Raw genomic sequence first — 19386 nt, forward strand, 5'->3', positions numbered from 1 at the left:
TGGTGACGGACCTCCAGAAGGTTGCATAATAATGTTACAGTGTAAGTAGGTGTGATACGCTTGGGTAGGACACAAGGTGAGGTCGCTTTTATCATTAGAACTGCCCTTATACCTTATTAAGAGGTTTAATTTACTCTATCCTCCACAGCATCACTAATCACGGTACTTTGGTAAAAAATAATAAAACTGTAAATTTGAGACTTCCTAGGACACTTCCTAATCCTCGATAGGATAGGTGAGTTACCGTAGGTTCGAACACTTTTGGTTAGGTTAAACCACTTCAAATTGGACAACTGTAAAACCGTGGGAACGGGCTGAATATACTGCTCGCAAGGAATACTTGAATGCCTGCTTCAGACTTACGTATGAGAAATAACATTTCCCTTTCAGAGTCTGAGGAAAATTCCTAGTATAAGTTACTAGTGTGCGGATTGGAAATGATCGAGGTAAATTTTAACGTTGCTGTGATTTCGTAATTATTGCCATGTATAGTTTGCTGCAGCCGACCCTCCGTTATGAATAATGCATATTGGGATACTGTACTGATTACTGATGGTTACGTTGCTTCCAGCAGGTTTTTATATATATATATATATATATATATATATATATATATATATATATATATATATATATATATATATATATATATATACATGCAAACCATGCAATTTAAATACAATAAAAACGAGAAAAAACACAGAAAACATAACAAAACAAAACAAAACAATAGACCACCGGCCAGAAGGGCCGACAGCTCAGTACAACAAAATACAAACACGATAAATGCAGTGAAAAACACAGACATCAAGACACAAAATAGAAAACAATTGTCAAACAAGCAAGCACATTAACATCGCAAAACAAATCATAAACAAAACAAACATCAAGATGCATAACAGAAAACATAAACAGGACAAGCACAATACACAACAAAAACAAAACAAAATAATAAACAACATGTAAAGTAATAATTAAAACACCAGTGCAAACGTACAGCACAGAAACAAGACGAATAAAAACACCTACTTCCAGCAGGTAGTAGTTTGGTAACTGCCAGTTTCTGGTTATGTTGCTTCCTGTAAGTTTTAATTACGAATCTTAAGTTATTATTGAATTGGTATCTGTTGAATTTACATGTATACTGTGTACTAGGGATGATGTCACTGTAGCCATTAGGGTGGATTTGCCAAAAAAATCTTAAAATGTGACAACGTCCACCAGACCTGACAACGATGCCCTGTTAAAGCTTTATACATGTATATATCATGGTCATGAGATGGGGCCGGTGTTGGGCCAGACCGTTAGTTGGCGCTCTTATCTATCCTCCGGTAAACTGGCTTTAGTATCGTGTATTGTCTCTTCGTCTGCTGCCTGACGCTGTGTCATCTTATCTAATAACATTTTCTGCCGTGCTGCTGGAATTTGATGTTTTAATTGGGTTGAGAACAAATACAGAAGACGGGGACGTGCATGGTGCACACTGGAGGAAGATAATGGTGGTGGGGTGGCGTGCATTTGATGTAAAATAATGAGAGAAGCAGACGGTCGGGTTGGTCCTTGCAGGATGTTGGGGGTGGGGATGTTCTTCATAATCTATTTGCTTTTACGATATTGGTAATCTAATTTTTGTGAAACCCGTGCAAACGACCGCAATATTCCCTTGTGATCTGCGTTAGTTAACTTGCATGATGCTGCTGTATGTTGACAATCTGCCTCAAACAATGTTATCTTTGGATCTTTGTGTCGTGTTGTGGTCAACGTAACGGCGCCATCCACCTGTTGAGGTGTGATGGCAGCCTAAGCTGTTGAAGGCGCGGGGACAGCCTAAGCTGTTGAAGGCTAGGCTATCATGATTACCCTAGCCGCCGGCTTCCTGTCCTCGTCGAGGACACTAGTATTAATGGCCCTCAGGTAAATCAATGTAAAAATCAGGGTTGTTTAATATTTAGTGTGAACCTGATGAGTAGAGAAGTATGCCTTTTCTTTTTCTCTCCTATTTCATTATATTTATTTTGCTTTTAAGCTATTCTTATTGATTTGCTGTGTAGTCCCTTAATTTTAAGGTGTGAATTAATGCGAACGAGTGTGAATGTATATTATTACTAGCTGGTAATAAATACAGCTTCTGGATAGGGTGGGGGAAGAGAAGTGTTTTACCACTACAATGCGTGATATAAACAACCTCTGGGAAGTGGTAGTATCGTATAGTACATAACAATGTTCGCAGGCGACGCGACACTGACGAGAAGGTCAAAGACCCAAGAGTGAACTTCCAGCACGCTACTGGAGCACTTACATAAGACATTCCATTGTGACGTTGCAATTGCCATCATTATGCTGGGATATGGATACTTAGGCAGGTAGTTGGAGGTGATGAATCCCCTAACACTGAACACTCTATTTGTCATCTCTGCGAACAAGATCTAGGGAACTCTCTCATCAACAGTTACCATTGTAGACCAAATGGCATAAGATACTCTGAACTCGGTACCTACTTCATACACTCACGGATATTGGAAGATATTCTAGTACTCCACCCAAAATTTGCTAGTGTGGGGTAAGTAGATTAGACTCGCATCTCATGTTTTAGAGATGTTAAGTAAACAAAATCAATATTTAAATGGTCGCGACGATACTGAGCAGCATAGGAAAATATAGTGAGTTCCATGTAGAGAGAAACGGCATGAGAGGCTCTAGCCAGGAACTGGAAACACGACTAGAATGACGCCTCCCGAATAGTCATGAGCCCGAGGCGTTGCGGATGTACCTTGACCTCCTTCAACACCTTCGTCTTCCACTGCATTCGACTCCACCATAACCCGCTGCCTCGCCTCATCCCATCTACTACCCTAGCATAACCTTTCCTGCACCTCCCCACACTCCCTGCCCTTCACCCCTCTTACCTTCTCTGTCCCTGATTTGAATGATGTGTGTTCCCCGTAGACGTTTTCAAGAGTTTTACTCGCATTACCAGGGCTAAGCTTTTCTGGTGATAACGTGATCAATCAGGCTATTGCTTGTGTCAGCCCACAGACTCATGTCCATCATAATCTGGCTGATTCAGCACGAATTTGTTCAGTTCCCCTTGAAAACACCTAAATATTTCCGGAAATATTTCCGGTAATAGGTGGAAGGAGGTTGAAGAGCCACGTATGTTCATACAATGTTGTCTGACTGTGCCTAAGATGCACCTACTCTTCGCGAAATTTGAGTGGATAATTTGTAGGTAATTTACACTATATGAAGCCACAATATGCAGAGCGTTTCGGTCATAACATAAAGATAATTGCTGCTCACCATAGCACGGGCTATGGTGAGCCCGTAAATTGCCCGTATCATCCCTCTCTTTTATGTCAATTGCCTCTCACCACCACACCTACACTTCCATAATCGTTTGGAAATATGTAATTTTAGGCTATATATCTTCACAACGTTTTCATAGCGTATCTTAGTCCCCCTCCCCACAAACTTTTCTTAGAAATCCAAATATTACACGGATATCCTGCTCAGTGGGGTAGGCTTAGATACAGTATATTCAAATAATAACCAACCCTGACTTTAACTAAAAACCACCCCTCCATAACCGTCACCCCCCATAACTGCCACGCCCCACAACAGTCATCCATCCCCCCTCCCCACACTCGCCATCCACCCCCCTCCCCACAATTGCCATCAACCCCCCTCCCCACAATTGCCATCCACCCCTTCCCCACAATCGCCATCCACCCCCTCCCCCACAACTGACATCCACACCACAAAGTTTCACAATTGTAAGGTAAGTTGCAGTTATTTTTTGATAGTTTTAAACATATGGCAAGGCTGACCCGTACTTTTGTACATCTGAAGTATCTTGGTGGTAATGTGTGATCTTACTAACAATGAGGTCGTGAATGGACTACAACTTAGGGCTGTCAGATGGCATGGGGCGGCGTACGCTTCCTGGTGTCTGGCAGTTTAATAATGACAATGTTCGAGGAAGCCTGTTAGACCAGGCCCACAAGCCGCTGCCTCTGCCATTGACTCGTCTGTCCACTAGAGATGACCGACTTCTTCACCCGGTCCAGTGTTAGTCTAGCGCTTCTAGCTACTGCGGCTTCCTCTAATTCTTCACTAATGATCTGGGGGACATGTTTTCGACAATACTATTTGTGATATACGCCAATCTTTTTCCCTGGTCCAGGCTTTGAGTGTTCATCACGAAATATTGGTAAGGGAAGGTGCCCGTGCATCATGATTGCCGATCAACCCGTTCTCCTGAGTAGTATATTGCATTGTGACGTACAATTTCTCATAAGGCCAAAATCTAATGTACTAAATGGTAGCGACTCTCAAAATTGACGTGATGTCCCGTTTTCTGTTCGTCGGTCCTCGGATAGGTTAGGTTCGGGCAATTTAGTATAACGGTTTATAACGTTGGGAATGCACGGGTGAACGCGTTAGCCATAATGCATCCAGAGTTTGACAGTGCAGACTACTGATCACATTGCCCTGTATGACTAACCATCCTGTGTGATGAGGGTGTTTAACATCACGTAGCTAGTTCTTGACACACTGTACTGCCCTTCATATAGTCTAGAGCAGATGCACAAATGCAGATGTATTAATAAAAAAAAATTATTGGTTCCGGGCATGATGATAATACGTGTTGTCGGGGCCAAGAAGCCTGTGTGTATATATATAGCATTTAGGTTTGTATCATGGTCCCCCCATAAGGAGAACTACTGACCTTCACTGGGATGCAACCCCATAACAGTTGCCTAACTTTCAGGTACCTATTTACTGTTAGGTGAAAGGAAATGAGCCTCAACTATTTCTGTCCCACCCCAACCCGTTCTCGGACCAAGTCCATTCTATCCAACAATGGATAGAATACATTTTAGAGATGGATCGCAGTGAGGGTGCTGATGTGCCAGCTAAAAACCTTGACCAGTATTTAAGACGTCTAGGAGTGATTCGGTACAGCACATCAACATCAATGATTAACCTTATTTGGGACAGGAGTGCTGGCATGATTCGTGTAACTCCACCTAGTATCCCCTACATTGGTCCATTCAATGTTCCTCCCCTCCCCCTACTCCCTATTGAAGCAAAGGCGCAGGTATCTCTCCTTAGACTTTCTGACCATCCTAATGCCAGCCGTATATGATATTGTTGCTTCTCCAGCCGGGGTTCAGCCATAGAGCCTTTCAAGCATAATCACATGGACGTAGCCTGGCTCCACTGGCTGATCGACCAAGAACTTTATCCGGACCTGCCATTCCTCTCTTACTGAATGACTGCTGTTGCAATGACACGGCTTAAGAGTAGGGTAAAACTAACCTGTCTCTGGGTCGAGTTTGAGGAGCGACTGGGTGCCAGTCCTAAACTGTTTGCTCCTGCTCACCCAGCATAATTGGGTAATAATTAATTATGGTAATAATAATTACTGTATTACCCAATTACTGCTGAATGAACAGAGGTGAACAGTTTAGGGTACTGGAGGGTAACCAATTGATGGGTCATGTTCCGGGGAAAACTAGTACTGTATGGTAAGGTTGATGATGAGCTATGTGAAGAGGGGGGAGTCCAGAAGCATCAGACTTTGAATACAGCTTTTTGCATGCTACAATACTGTGCAGTACAGTATTTACAGACCTACACTGTAGTACTGTATACCTTTTATAATTTAGATTATGGTTATGCTTATCTCTTTGTTAATATCATCTTGAGATTACTACTTACATTCCTTAAAGTTTAATTATTCAAAATATTTTCCTCTGCTATACAAGCTTAACAGGTTTACAATTGTCCTCTCTCCCAGCACATACCTGTACTGTGACTATATTCTCGTATTGCAGTTTAAACTCCAAAATAATAAAAAAAGGCCTCTGTTGAAACTGCTTGCTTCTTGTCCGTAAGTACAAGAAGCAAGTAGTGTGTGCTCTAAGTGCTATTATAGTCATACCAGCTTAGTGTTTTCTCCTTATACTTACCTGCATAAACCTCGCAATACTTTCACATGAATCTGCCCACGATAAATGCACCCTATTCCCTATCATTCATGTCAAATATGGCAATTGTATTAAGTATTTGCAATACTGTAGTAATTGTCCAACTGGTAGTTTATACCAATTGCCCTATAAAAGCCAGGTAAAAAAAATATATATGCAGGCAGGTAGCTAGGCACAGACATAATCAGACATGAAAACCCCAAAACACCAATCAAGAAACAAAGAGGAAGTGATATTAAACAAACAGTAATGTTTCCCACTGCTACATTTCCCGAGCTTGGTATTACAGCTACTTGATCACAAGATAGCAAGCACCACATTTATTTTGGCTTGGTGCCTTCTTTTGATAATTACTGTACTTACCACATTTATTATTTTCACTGTTGACAGACTTTGCGGGCAGGTGAGGAAATCCAGATGGTTGCATTCCAGCAGAGGAAGACTCGCATTAAGGAGGTGTGCACTGCATGGGGGGCTTACTCTACTAAGGCCAAGTTTCTGAAGACTGGCCGCACGGTCACAGGAGACAAGATTAAGGATGAGATAGTTAGAGACAAGACAGATCTCTCACAGTCACAGCTAGAGAGACTTTGGCAGCTAAATAAAAGGTGAGAAAATATTAATTTACAGTATTTCAGGAGAGGGAACATGTTCACTGAGGAGAGAGAATAGGGGAAAAGAGAGGGTGAGGGGAAAAATTATTTTGGGTAATACTGAACAAAAGACAGTGTATATTTTGCTGGTGCTTCTGGCTGCCACTCACTGTAACACATGTCAAGCATGTGTGCTAGAATGTAATGAGCATTGGACTAAAACCTTTCTATTAACTATGAAATGCTTTCCAAACCCCCCTTCCTCCATATACAAAATTTGAAGTATAGAAAATAAAATACTATAATATAATTATTATTTATCAGCCATATTCACATACAGTATCAATGCTGTACTGTAAAACCAACACACTATTGCAAGACCTAATTGAACCACTCTGCTTCAAAGAAATGATGTGGCACAAGTCTATGCATAGACTATCAACATTAGCGGATCAGCTGATCCGCGTTTTATGATCTTAACTGGAATTAAGATCATAAAACCTAAATATAAATACTGTAGCTTTCTTTTTATAGTTAACACAGTGTGCTCCTGCCTGTATTACATAATCCTTCAATTCATTATTTTTGCACTGTGATGAGTATTTAATTACCGGGTATATGAGTACTGTATTTAATTAATTGTAGTTACAGGATGAGAGCTACACTCGTGTCCTGTCTTCCTAGTAGTCTTTGTTTCAAAGTGTTATATGACAGAGTACTGTACTGGGAAGACGGGACACCACGAGCGTAGCTCTCATCCTGTAACTACACTTAGGTAAATATATACTCATCATAGTGCATAAATGAATTGAAGGATTATGTAATAAATGCAGGAGCACACTGCCCCTTATGCTGTAATTCTTCCCTCCTATGGTTAAATAATGGAAAGGGAAGTCTATCTCCCAGTGTTTCACACACTTCAGAAGTGACAGAATGACCAGGATACATAATATTATACATAAAAGAACTTGACTATAACCAGCAACAAAGAATTTAATAACATCGGATGTTCAGCAGAGGCTTGTGAATCATGGGATGTTCAGAACCATACAGAATCGGTATGGTTCAATATGCGAGTTGTTTGTAACTCGGTTGTTTCCACAGTCCAGATGAAGGCGAATGATATGCACAAGGCCCAACACGATGATGTGAACAGGGCAGCTAGAATGAGAAATCCTTTGGACCCCTGTCAAGTTGGCTGTCCCTGAATAGCTGGCATCATCTAGTCTAGATATTGTATGATGGTCAGTGTACAATGTCATATTAAGCTATAAGTCGAGGAAACTTTATTTAGCTTAGATAATTACCAAGTGTAGTTACAGGATGAGAGCTATATTCATGGTGTACGTACCGTCTTCCTAGCACTCTGTCATATAACACTTTGAAATTACTGACAGTTTTGGCCTCCACCACCTTCTCATCTAACTTGTTCCAACTGTCTACCACTCTGTTTGCGAAAGTGAATTTTCTTATATTTCTTCTGCAGCTTTGATAAAATCTATGACCTCTTGTTCTTGAAGTTCCAGGTCTCATGAATTCTTCCCTATCAATTTCGTCGATTCCCGTTACTATTTTGACCCTGCCAGTGGTCTCGGATAGAGGAATGAATGAGTGGGTAAAAATCAGAATAAGGAATACCTTTTGGTGAAATAGGACAGGTGCAGATAGCCTCCTTAGTGGCATTATTTGCATGTTTAAGGTAACACCAATATGACTGGGAACCCAGCATAACACTGTCTTAACACCAGTCTTAAATCTGCTGGAGATAAGAAATGGTAAATGTTGAATTTTGACCCACCTAAGCTCTCAAAAGTCAAGTCTGGCTCCTGGCCAGGCTTGGGGAGTACAAAAATGCCCAGATCCTCATTCAGGTATAAACCAGGTATCTGACCAGTCATAAAATGTTCACTGTTATATGCCAAATTAGTAATATTTTGGCCATTTGTGCTGCAAATTTTAATGAAATACAAATTGCCACTGTAATTTTCACAATAAATTTGTGCCTTAATGCATTAATTCAGTCATGCATTATTTGAAAAATATACACTTTGCTGCTATTGATTGAAATTATACTACAAGTGCATATTTTTAAATTTGATTTTGTTTCTAGTGAAACTGAGAATTAAATATTCAGCTAACAGGGCACAACTATTCTGCAGGTCAACATTTCATCAGATGTTTGTGGATCAGCAGCATGGCCTTACTTGGTGTAAGGTTCCTAAGGCAGCAAGCACTAGTTGGCTTCATGCATTTCTTGAGGTGAGTCTAATGGCCTTGATTTACAAGAAAAAAAAAGGGGGGGGGACATGGAGTAAAAGGTGGTGGATGGTAGAATTGAGTTAAAAAAAATCCCAATACTGTAACTGATACAACTAGGATTCATATCTGGAAAAACACACCTGACATGGCATTCATTATGAGGCAGAGTAGACAGTAATTATAGATAATATCAGAATGTTTTGTACATTTATTGATCCTAAAAAAAAGTAATCTTAGAGGGCCCCACAGTAGGTGATGCCTCAACAAGAGGGAGTTCTGACATAAGCTTGTATGTCAGAACATACATGTATGTTGCTTGTTCTGACCCAAAAGCTTCCAGAAAGAGTAAAATGACAGTGTATTCTATGGAAAATTAAAGAATCATTGGAAGCTATGGTTTCCCGTTTTTGGGGTCCTGAAGCCTGCTTATAGGCTCTTCAGTCTCCCTTGGCCAGCTACTTGCCTTCCTGCAATAAGTTTTTGTTCAATTAAGACCAGATCTAAAAAGTAACTAGCAAAGTCTTCTTGTGCTACAAAAGGAAGATCAAGAAAGATTGAAAGTACAGTACTATATATAAGGATTGTCATTATTAATATATCACAGCTTGGTAATGCAGTGAAAATTATCTTCCATGTGCCTGAAATTTAGTTTTAAAATGAGGGAGACAAAAATATGAATAGTGAGTCGTAAAAAATAAAGTAAGATGGAGATAAGACAAGACTGGTCTAACCATCTACCTAAAATGGAACTGGGTCACATGAGTGACAAAAGTTTGATGTTCAATAAGGCATACAGCCCACATGATAAACCAACTTGAACCATGTGAGTTACAGGCTTTGTATATGGGGAACCTTTGATAAATTTTAAGTAAAAAGGGGATTTTATTTAATTACATGTGTTCTTTCAGATAGCAGGAGTGCAAGATATATCATCAAAGGATATGGCAGGGAAGCATGCTTTGCTAAGAGAAAGATACCCACTCTTGACTACTGCTCTGTTAAAGCGTACCATACCAACTACAATGAAGTTTATGGTTAGTGTTTAGCTGTTAATAAATTTTTGTTTCAAGGCTTCATTATACATGTACAAGTACTGATAAAAATCTTAATTTTGCAGGTATACCACCAATGTATTGAAAACTTGAAGGCTCTTTCCCGTATTTCTGACATACTGTACAGTAATCCTTACTCCTACAAATTTACTCAGCAGTCCTCAAACAAGCATTCAAATATCAACAACGTATACCTGCCTTCTCTCCTGTATATCATGTTTTGATGATTTTTTTTTCTCAGCTGTAAGCTTCTGCTGTTATTTTTAAACAAGACCCATGGTGCTCCTGTCGTTTGTGAATGATTTAATATGCCTCATTATATTCAAAGTTACAAAATAATCTGCGGTGTTACTCTACACTATAAACCTTTAATAATCGTTTGTCAACTTGGAGGAAAAAATCCTGAAAGCCTTAGCTAGCTTCCTGGGCATTATTAAAAAATTGCCACCATTACAGGTGCACCATCCATTTACTAATGCCTCTCTTTGGAAACATTAATGCTATGCAGAATTCCAAGAGCTTTTATGGGCCAGGAAGATATTTGTGATAATGAGAAATCAATTAAAATAATTTGCATGAAATTAATATTCAGAATGACGAAAACATTTCTTCCTCACTAAGGTAAACTAAATTAAAAAAATTTCCATTCATCAGAAATGTTTTATGATCTAAAGAGTTTTTTTTTTTATATATATAATTTTGGTTTGTTTTATGTCCACCTAAAAAGGGACCTAAAACTTGGTGCACAGTTTGAAGGCTAAGATCAGATCTGTTGTCTGGACAGGACCGTAGTCAGTCACGATGCTATTCAGGCACCAGCCTCGTAAAAAACTTTCAGATCGTGCTTGTAGGGTTATGATTATGTGGGGTCACTGAAGAATACTCATTCCAATCCAAAATGATCAGGAAAAGTTCATTTAAAATTCATTTATTCAATATTCATTTAAAAAATATTGAAGCCCTTCCTAATCTTTCCTTGGCATCATAGGTGACTGTCAAAGAGTTTAGTTTACCTGTTAGTTTAACTGCCAGTTTAGTAGGTGTCAACTGGATTTCAGTGATTTAACTGTGGGTTTTATTGTTCTGGGACTTTTTAATCTTGTGTTTAATAACCTGTTAACAGACCAGGCCTTGGAGTGTGTTTACAGGTCTTTGAGTGGCCCCTGAAGTATTTCTTGACTGTAATTTACTTTGTTCAGGGCTTGTATGTTCCTTGGTGCAAAACAGTGGATTAACTTCTCAGATTTTACTTCTTTATTATTTACTGTCCACTGCAACATCAGACAGGTATGTAGGCATTTGTTTGCTGCTCACTGGGTGCATTCAGCCATTACTTCACTTGTCCATGTGAGCACATTGTTCTGAGGATGCTTGTGACACGAGAATATACACAAATAATACATTTTTTCTGCCAGCTGAGTAGCTGGCAGAAAAATGTATTATTTGTGTATATTCTAGTGTCACAAGCATCTCTCATTTCTTTGACGATTTGACAGTTTGATTAGTGATTGCCAGCCATTTGTATCTTGGCACAACATCGTAGCTATGAGGAGGCCTCGTAGCCTAGTGGATAGCGCGCAGGACTCGTAATTCTGTGGCGTGGGTTCGATTCCCGCACGAGGCAGAAACAAATGGGCAAAGTTTCTTTCACCCTGAATGCTCTTGTTACCTAGCAGTAAACAGGTACCTGGGAGTTAGTCAGCTGTCATGGGCTGCTTCCTGGGTTGTGTGTGTGTGTGTGTGTGGAAAAAAATAGTAGTTAGTAAACAGTTGATTGACAGTTGAGAGGCGGGCCGAAAGAGCAAAGCTCAAACCCCGCAAACACAACTAGGTGAATACTAGATGAATACAACAGGCTTCTTTGTACTGCAGTCAGGAGTGGAGGACATGATTTGTCCATGGCTTAGATCTTGTTTTGTATCCCACTTTATGGCAAGTAAGTAAATATAAAAAAATGACACCAAGCCTGGGAGACTATATAGCACCATCAGTGTTGTTGGATATTCAAAAGGCACCAAAATTCACAAGATGCCAATACTAAAACAAAAGTGCATAGGAAAAGCAATATCGGAGGTATCAGATTCGCAAAGGATTCTATCGAGGGACAAATGACCACAAGACATTTGCAAAGAAAGACACGTGAACATCCTGAAAATCGGGACATTCTATAAGAATATGCAAAACTGTAAAAGGAACAATGCAGTTGGGCAACAAAGAGGAGGGCGGTGTTCCATTAAGTGCCAGCGAGTTTTAAGTCTGTTAGTGATAAGAAATAGTCAATATTGGATTTTTGACTACCACAGGATTCATAGGATTACATGACTCCAGAGCCATGTTGACACTGCAAGAGTCAACCAAAGGTTACACAACTTGGGATTCCACTGAATCCTTGAGAAGTCTGGAGGGCTCTACTGAAGCTAATATAACTTGTACAATATCGTGTTACAGAGGTAAAGTGCACAGCTCATCACTGGCTCGAGTCACCTCATTGCTCCAATTGATTTTCTCAACAGCATTATTACTGTATTGTAGTCAACTTTTAATTTAATTCAAAGATAGCTTTATAATTTTCCATCTCATGATGTTATGTTTTTTGTTTAGGTGGTTCGTCATCCATTCGAGCGTGTTTTATCAGCATATCGAGACAAACTGGAAGATTATAAACGAGATTTAAAGGACAGGTAAAGACAAAAGTTATAAAAATGGTTCCTAAGATAACTGCTGAAAACTTGTTAACATTGGACAAGAATTGTTACATGCTTTTTAACTGTTTCAAATCATAATTGTTAAAGTATTTATGATGTGCAACAAATCTTAAAAATTTGAAAACAACAAGTACTGTACTATAATTTGATGCAAGGGATTTGATATTAAATGCCAAATTTGTTGTTTTTAAAGTACAATATTATCAGTAAAGCTACTGTAATATAATTCCAGCTAAGTTAATAACCTAATTATTTTATTTTTATGCATTACTTTATAGGCAAGCATTTTTTTAATACTTTTCTATTCTGTATCTTTCAGGGGCGGATATTATTATGCGATCTATGGAAAAAGAATCGTCAAAGCCTACCGTAAGTCCAGCTCGAGTGATGATCACAGTTATACCAGAAAGGAACCCACGTTCCGGGAATTCATCCAGTATCTTCTTGACACAGATGTAGAAGAATATGATGAGCACTGGAGACCAATCTCCCTCTTGTGTACTCCATGCCACATACGTTATGATATCATTGCTAAAATGGAAACTCTTTCAAACGATGCAGAGTTTATCCTCTACCACCGTGGCCTTTCCAGTGCTGTGCACATGGAGTGGTCTCACAAAACAGACCAAACAAAGAGAACCTCTGATGTTGCCAAGACATATTTTTCCCAGTTGACTTCAAGTGAAGTAAAGCAGCTTTACTATAAATATATCATAGACTTCTTGATGTTTGAATATGAGCTGGAGCCTTATATGAAACTGACTGCATCTCCAATAAATAATTCACTTAGTGTAGATGAAGATGAAGAAAGTGAATATTATAATGAAGATGATAATGAAGAGGAACAAGATGAAGATGATGTGGAAGAAGTAGTTGATGCCAAAGAAAATGAATATGAAAATGAATATGAGAATCAGGCAGCGGAAGAGACGGGTGCAGACACACTTGAAAATGGAACAGCTAATAATGACGTGTAGCTAGGAGAGTCTTTACTTGGGAGAGAAGTGGATAAGGATTTCTAGATCTCAGAATCATGGTTAGGCTGTGACTATATCCATTCATATCAAAGATTATATCCACACTTTTTAGTGCTATTGCCTAAAAAACAATGTGTAAAGTCCAACCCATCCTATGAAAATGATAGTACTGTCTACTTTTGTTGATCTAAATCATATGGGGTCCACCCCATACAAGTTAGCCAAATTGTTTCCTGGGAAAGTCCAAAAATGAACATATTTTAATTTGTTGTATTGTAACCAACATTATTTGTATTTTGACATGCAATAAACATAAATTTACCTGGTTAGGGAAGATTCTTTATATATTTACAGTAAGTACAGTATTCAAAATAATTTATCGATAACAAATTTCAACTTGCCTTATTAGTTCGTCAGCTTGCTCAACGAAGGGCTTTAATATTGTTCATTTACCCAACCTAACACAATACAACATTAAAATTACTGTACATGAGCTTTGCAAGGTCAGTTTTTAACTGCCAGGTGCTAAGGCCTCATTGAGTGAAGACCCTTGCCAATCTGGGGAGGTTTTGCTGGTGTAAGACTTTTTCTTTATACATATCAGAGATGGTATTCGCACTCTAGACCATAATCATGGACAACACTTACAGCAGAGCAAAAATTTTCACAAAGTTTAATCACGTATAACTTCTTTGGATAGCGTAACTTGCTTCCTCTTAACACCTCTACGTCAATTGTGGCTGCTACAGGACATATTCTTAGTAAAAAAAAATTAGCAGTTTCTATCGAAACAAAACCTTTCAAAAACAGTGTGGCACTGTGGTATCACATGAGAGGGGATGGAACACACGGGTGTGCAGCTTGACTTGGCCTCAAGGTCAAATGACTAACTTTCCCCAGAATGCAACCTCACAGTAGTTGACCGATTGCTGGTACCTATTTAATGCTTGTTAACAGAGGCATTAGGTATAAGGATACATGCCCAACCATTTCTGTCCTGCCTGGATTCGAACCCGAGATTCCAGATTGTGAGTCAAGAACAGATCAAATTGTGTTTTAAGCCTAGGACAGGCTAGGTCGTAATTAGGTCTTTTCTTTTATGCACTTTAAAATTCACACACTACAAAATGAGGACTTTTTTTTTTCTAAGTCCACATTTTGTCCATTCCATCCATAGTTGCTAAAGTAGTACCATTTTCAGAGGAGTGGTTGGATTAAATCATATCTGTTGTTAACTAGATTTGAATATTGTTACTGAGATAAATTAATTTATATTAGTGCTGCATATAAGTAATAATTGGGGTATTATTTACTGATGACACATTGTTCTACTTAAGACAATAATTGCTGTTTGAGATGTGATTTTGTATGGCACAGGAATATCATCACTAATCAAAATGCTATGAAATTATTTTTAAGTTCAGTGTTAGGGGGACACCTAGACAATCATCATTACAAAAATTATGTTAAGGGCATGGACAGTCATTACTATAAGTATGATGATATAATGTTAGGAACACCAAAAATGGCATCACTTCATAAGATATAAAAGTGATGTTTTAACTAAATGTAAGGGACATAGAGGTGCTTATTACAGCATAAGAAGTTTATAGATTTAATTACTAGATATAGAGAATTTTTTATTGTTTAGCCACAGTTTGTGTGGTGTGGGCTTTCACTGGCAAGAGCATTGTAGTCTGTGATATGTTATTAATGATACAGAACCAGAGCAGCATCAAACATGTTTAACCCTCTGCAAACTGTGTTTCTAAAACCTGATTACCCTTCCAGGGCTAAATTTGTCTAGTATGATTGCAGATGATAAATAAAATGTTTTGAAGTCAAATATTTACATAATTTTGCAAGGGTAGATTGCCATATTTTATCTGCTAGCCCATTTCAAGATTTCACAAAAATTCAAAACAGTGCACAGTAAAGTACAGTACTACATTTCTATACACATTTGAATACAGTACAGTACTTACAAATATTTTTTTTAGATTAAATAAATTTTGTGAGGTATGCATTCAACAGTAAACATTTTTGAATGATTAAATTAAGTGTTTTGTACTCACGTAGTTGTGCTTGCAGGGGTTGAGCTTTGGCTCTTTGGTCCCGCCTCTCAACTGTCAATTTTATAGACATATGAGAATAGCCCAGGAATCAAGTGATATCGAACAGCTTATGAGGATTTAATGATTTGGCTTCATGTAATGCCTGCAATATGCAGATGGTTAATATATACTGGTGCTGTGCTGTTTATTCCATAACTACTTTTTAAGCTCAATTTTAAGTATTTAAGTTGTATACTGTATGTTGTGCCTAAACACTGGTAATTTTAATGATTGGCCTGAGAGCCTACAGGTATTAATTTTGTACATTAATGAGCATTATAGTCACTGATCTATTACCCATGGATCAGGTATTTGAGTCAAATGACTTTTACAGCCAGGATGTAAAAGGATGTAGATAATGTTCCTCATACAGAATATGACCTCTAGGATATACCAGAACACACCAAATTGATTGAGGTTAGATAAAAATACATATAATTTAAATCAACATGAAATATTCATAACTTTTGCATTGTTTTCATCAGTACAGTAGTCAATTAACCAATGAATTTATCTGATTGTGACCTGAAAACTAATTTCCATATCTAGTTGAATTTTTGGAGCCCCCTTGACATAGATAATAGATTAGTGACTATTCGTTGTGTATATGAATATGATGATGAATCTATTGTATTTTATATTATTTAAATAATTGGTTGTACTCACCTAGTTGTGCTTGTGGGGGTTGAGCTTTGGCTCTTTGGTCCCACCAAATATTTACATAATTTTGCAAATGGTGTATGACTCAATCTTGCTCTCAAAAGGTGGCAGACAAGCCTTCAGGCAGCCTTATGTAAACACTATTCTAGTCTGCTCTCTTTTGCATAGCTTCACGGGGTGACCTTGACTTTGTGTACTTCAAATCTGTATAACAGAATGGTGTGTTTTAATCCTTGTTATCCATTCCAACTACCACCCTATGTGTTGTTATCCACTCCACCAACTACTGTACCCTGTATCTGTTGTTATCCACTCCACCAACTACCCTGTATCTGTTGTTATCCACTCCACCTACCACCCTGCATTTGCTGTTATCCACTCCACCTACCACTCTAGATCATCTGCCAAGTACTATATTGTATGCAGTTCTGGCTTTCATAAAATTTACAATGTTCTATTGCTGGGCCTCGAGCCTTAAATATCCATCCATATATATTCTGGGAAATCTACTAGTGTATGCCATCCTCGGTGTCTGACCTTTTGTAATCCTAACCTAAGAAATCTCCCCCCCCCACTCCATTTATTTTAGACCTTCAATATCATTATTTGAAGGAAACTGATGTGGGTAAAATTTTACTCCATGAATCTTTTTAGGTAGGTTGTTTTATCAGCTCTCAATTAAATGTCTTCAAGGAACTCTTGCAGTCAGAGCTGATAGTAATTTTGCAGTATTTAATAATCTGAATTATATTTTTTGATCCATGGGTTGGGTTAAAGAAGTGGTATTAAGAAGCAAACAGTTAATTTAGAAACTTCAACTGTATAAATTCATCATTGTGCAGATGAGCTAAGCTGTTATCCAGCCATAAGCTATTTCTAAAATGCCTTCACCTCTAGAACAAATTGGTGATTTTAAAAGGGATATACTTTGTGTTTTTGAATGTTCTTGGATGCTTGTTTTTACAAATTTGTAACAATTTGCACTTCTATAACCCAGCTGCACAATAACCACCTCTGTGTTGCTTGTAACCCACCCAGTGTCAATTTCTTCATAGAGAGCTGAAATGGATGTGAACATGTCATCACAAACCAGTCTCGTCTGAATTATAAATTTGCATCGGTCAATTGCCTCTGCCTATTGATCAAAACACATGCCATAATATTTATTAAACATTTATACTGTATTGTATAAGTTTTACATAAATTCCTCATTATTGTTCATGTGCTTGTGGAAATCCTTAACTTTTTCACCAATCCAAAGCCCTATACTGGAGTGTTGGTTCCAAAACATTTTTGTCTACTATTCCCATACAACATTGTAAAAAACCACTGTATTTTGGGCTTGTCACCTTCTGCACGGTGTTTCAGTATACATTTTCTTGGTGGTTGAATAGAGCATAAAGTGCTTACAATGATTATCATAATCTCCAGGTAAAGATGATTTTATATTATAGATGACATTTTGTACTTCAGAGGTTTTTAAAGTCCTATTTGAAATACAGTAGTACTCCTAGGTATTCTCTTGGTCTAAATTATGATGAAATAAACCTCCCGCCAAACACACACCGAAACTACGACGTTGGTACAATGTTCCAACAAGTTTTAACACCTCCTAGCCAGTTATAACAATCGATATAGCAAGTTGTAACAACGTTCTAATACGTCATAAGCACGTTAAGCCAAGATGTAGCAACTTTATTATAAGTTGTTACAAGCGGAAAATAGAGACAGTTTCGGTTTGTGTTTCCAGGGCTAATGCCTAGAGCATCTCAAAGTAATGAACAAATTGCAACCATTAAAGTAATGAGATAATGGGAGAACTTAAAAAATGATGGCAAGATATAACGATTAAGAAATAGAAGCAAAGGTTGTGCAATACGGGAGAATTTTGTAGATCATACAGTAGAGGTAGCAAATAAAATAAAAAAGTTTATTTTACGGCTAACTGTCTTTGTGTACTTGAATACTATACAACTGCCATAAGTGGTTGTATAGTATTCATAAGGTATTTATAGGGTCAATTACAAAATTTGTACATATATCTTTTCTTAACACTTTCGCAGGCCAACGTCGATCACTCGACCTGTCCAAGTGGTTTTGGGCATTCCGCGGGAGTGCGTGGTAATACTGAGAAGTGTATACTCTTTTCAACTTTCGTCACCTTAATTCTCGTCCTAGGATTTTCAATTTTGTATCAATTTGTTTGCAATAGAATGTTCTACATGGCTAAAAGCATGTACACTCCAAAAGCCCGGCTTATGACCCGCAGCAAATGGAGAATGTGAGAGAAAGTTACCCGGGAGCTCGCAAGAGCGATAAAGTGTACACTCTTTTTCACTTTGGTCACCTCAATTGTCGTCTTAGGTCTTTCATTTTGGTATCAATGCGTTCGCAATAAAATTCCCAACAGGAGTATATGCATATAATGTCAAAAACTGTGGCGAGCTCCACCCGCAAACGTGATGAGAGCAGGGAGGAGTGCCGGGCCTTCCATTAGAGCGCGGTAATACTGAAAAGTGTATACTCTTTTCAACTTTGTCATCTCAATTCTCATCCTAGGTTTTCCAATTTGATATCAATGTGTTAGCAATAGAATTCTCTACATGATTAAATGCATATGAAGTCCGAAAGCCCAGCATACCACCCGCACAAAACAGAGAAAGTGACAAAGTTACCCGGGAGCGCTAAAGAGCAATGAAACGAGGACTCTCATTTCACTTTGGTCTTTCATTTTTGTATCATTGTGTTCGCAATAGAATTCCCTACAGAATTATATGCATACATAAAGTCCAAAAGTCCGGCGTATCACCCACAGCAAACAGAGAAAGTGACAGCGCGTTACCTCCATGAATGCTCATCAAGAGCAATAAAATGGGTTTTCTCTTTTTAACTTCGTTACCTCAATTCTCGTCCTAGGTCTTTCATTTTGGTATCAATGTATTTGCAATGAAATTCCCTACAGGAGTACATGCATATAATATCCAAAACCGCAGCACGCCTCTCCTGCATCCAAGCCGAAAGCGGGCCAAATTT

The 19386-nt window shown here is 38.4% G+C and overlaps 1 protein-coding gene across 6 annotated transcripts in view; it reads left to right on the top strand.

The window, feature by feature from the left end:
• The window catches only part of LOC123762255 (carbohydrate sulfotransferase 11), a 48547-nt gene extending 30975 nt beyond the window's left edge, over positions 1 to 17572 (top strand). For 4 of the 6 annotated variants that reach the window (XM_069324720.1, XM_045748652.2, XM_045748654.2 and 1 more), the window contains exons 3-7: positions 6384 to 6601; positions 8746 to 8845; positions 9754 to 9879; positions 12499 to 12578; positions 12922 to 17572. In XM_069324720.1, coding sequence (XP_069180821.1) covers positions 6384 to 6601; positions 8746 to 8845; positions 9754 to 9879; positions 12499 to 12578; positions 12922 to 13579 — 1182 coding nt within the window. In that variant the 3' untranslated portion in view covers positions 13580 to 17572. Of the gene's footprint in view, positions 1 to 3996; positions 4211 to 4390; positions 4494 to 6383; positions 6602 to 8745; positions 8846 to 9753; positions 9880 to 12498; positions 12579 to 12921 lie in introns of those variants that run through there. The other 2 variants (XM_069324729.1, XM_069324736.1) reach the window with 2 other exon arrangements.
• The last annotated feature ends 1814 nt before the right edge of the window (positions 17573 to 19386 follow it).

The sequence above is a fragment of the Procambarus clarkii genome, chromosome 2 (genome assembly GCF_040958095.1).
Source record: "Procambarus clarkii isolate CNS0578487 chromosome 2, FALCON_Pclarkii_2.0, whole genome shotgun sequence".
NCBI lineage: Eukaryota > Metazoa > Arthropoda > Malacostraca > Decapoda > Cambaridae > Procambarus > Procambarus clarkii.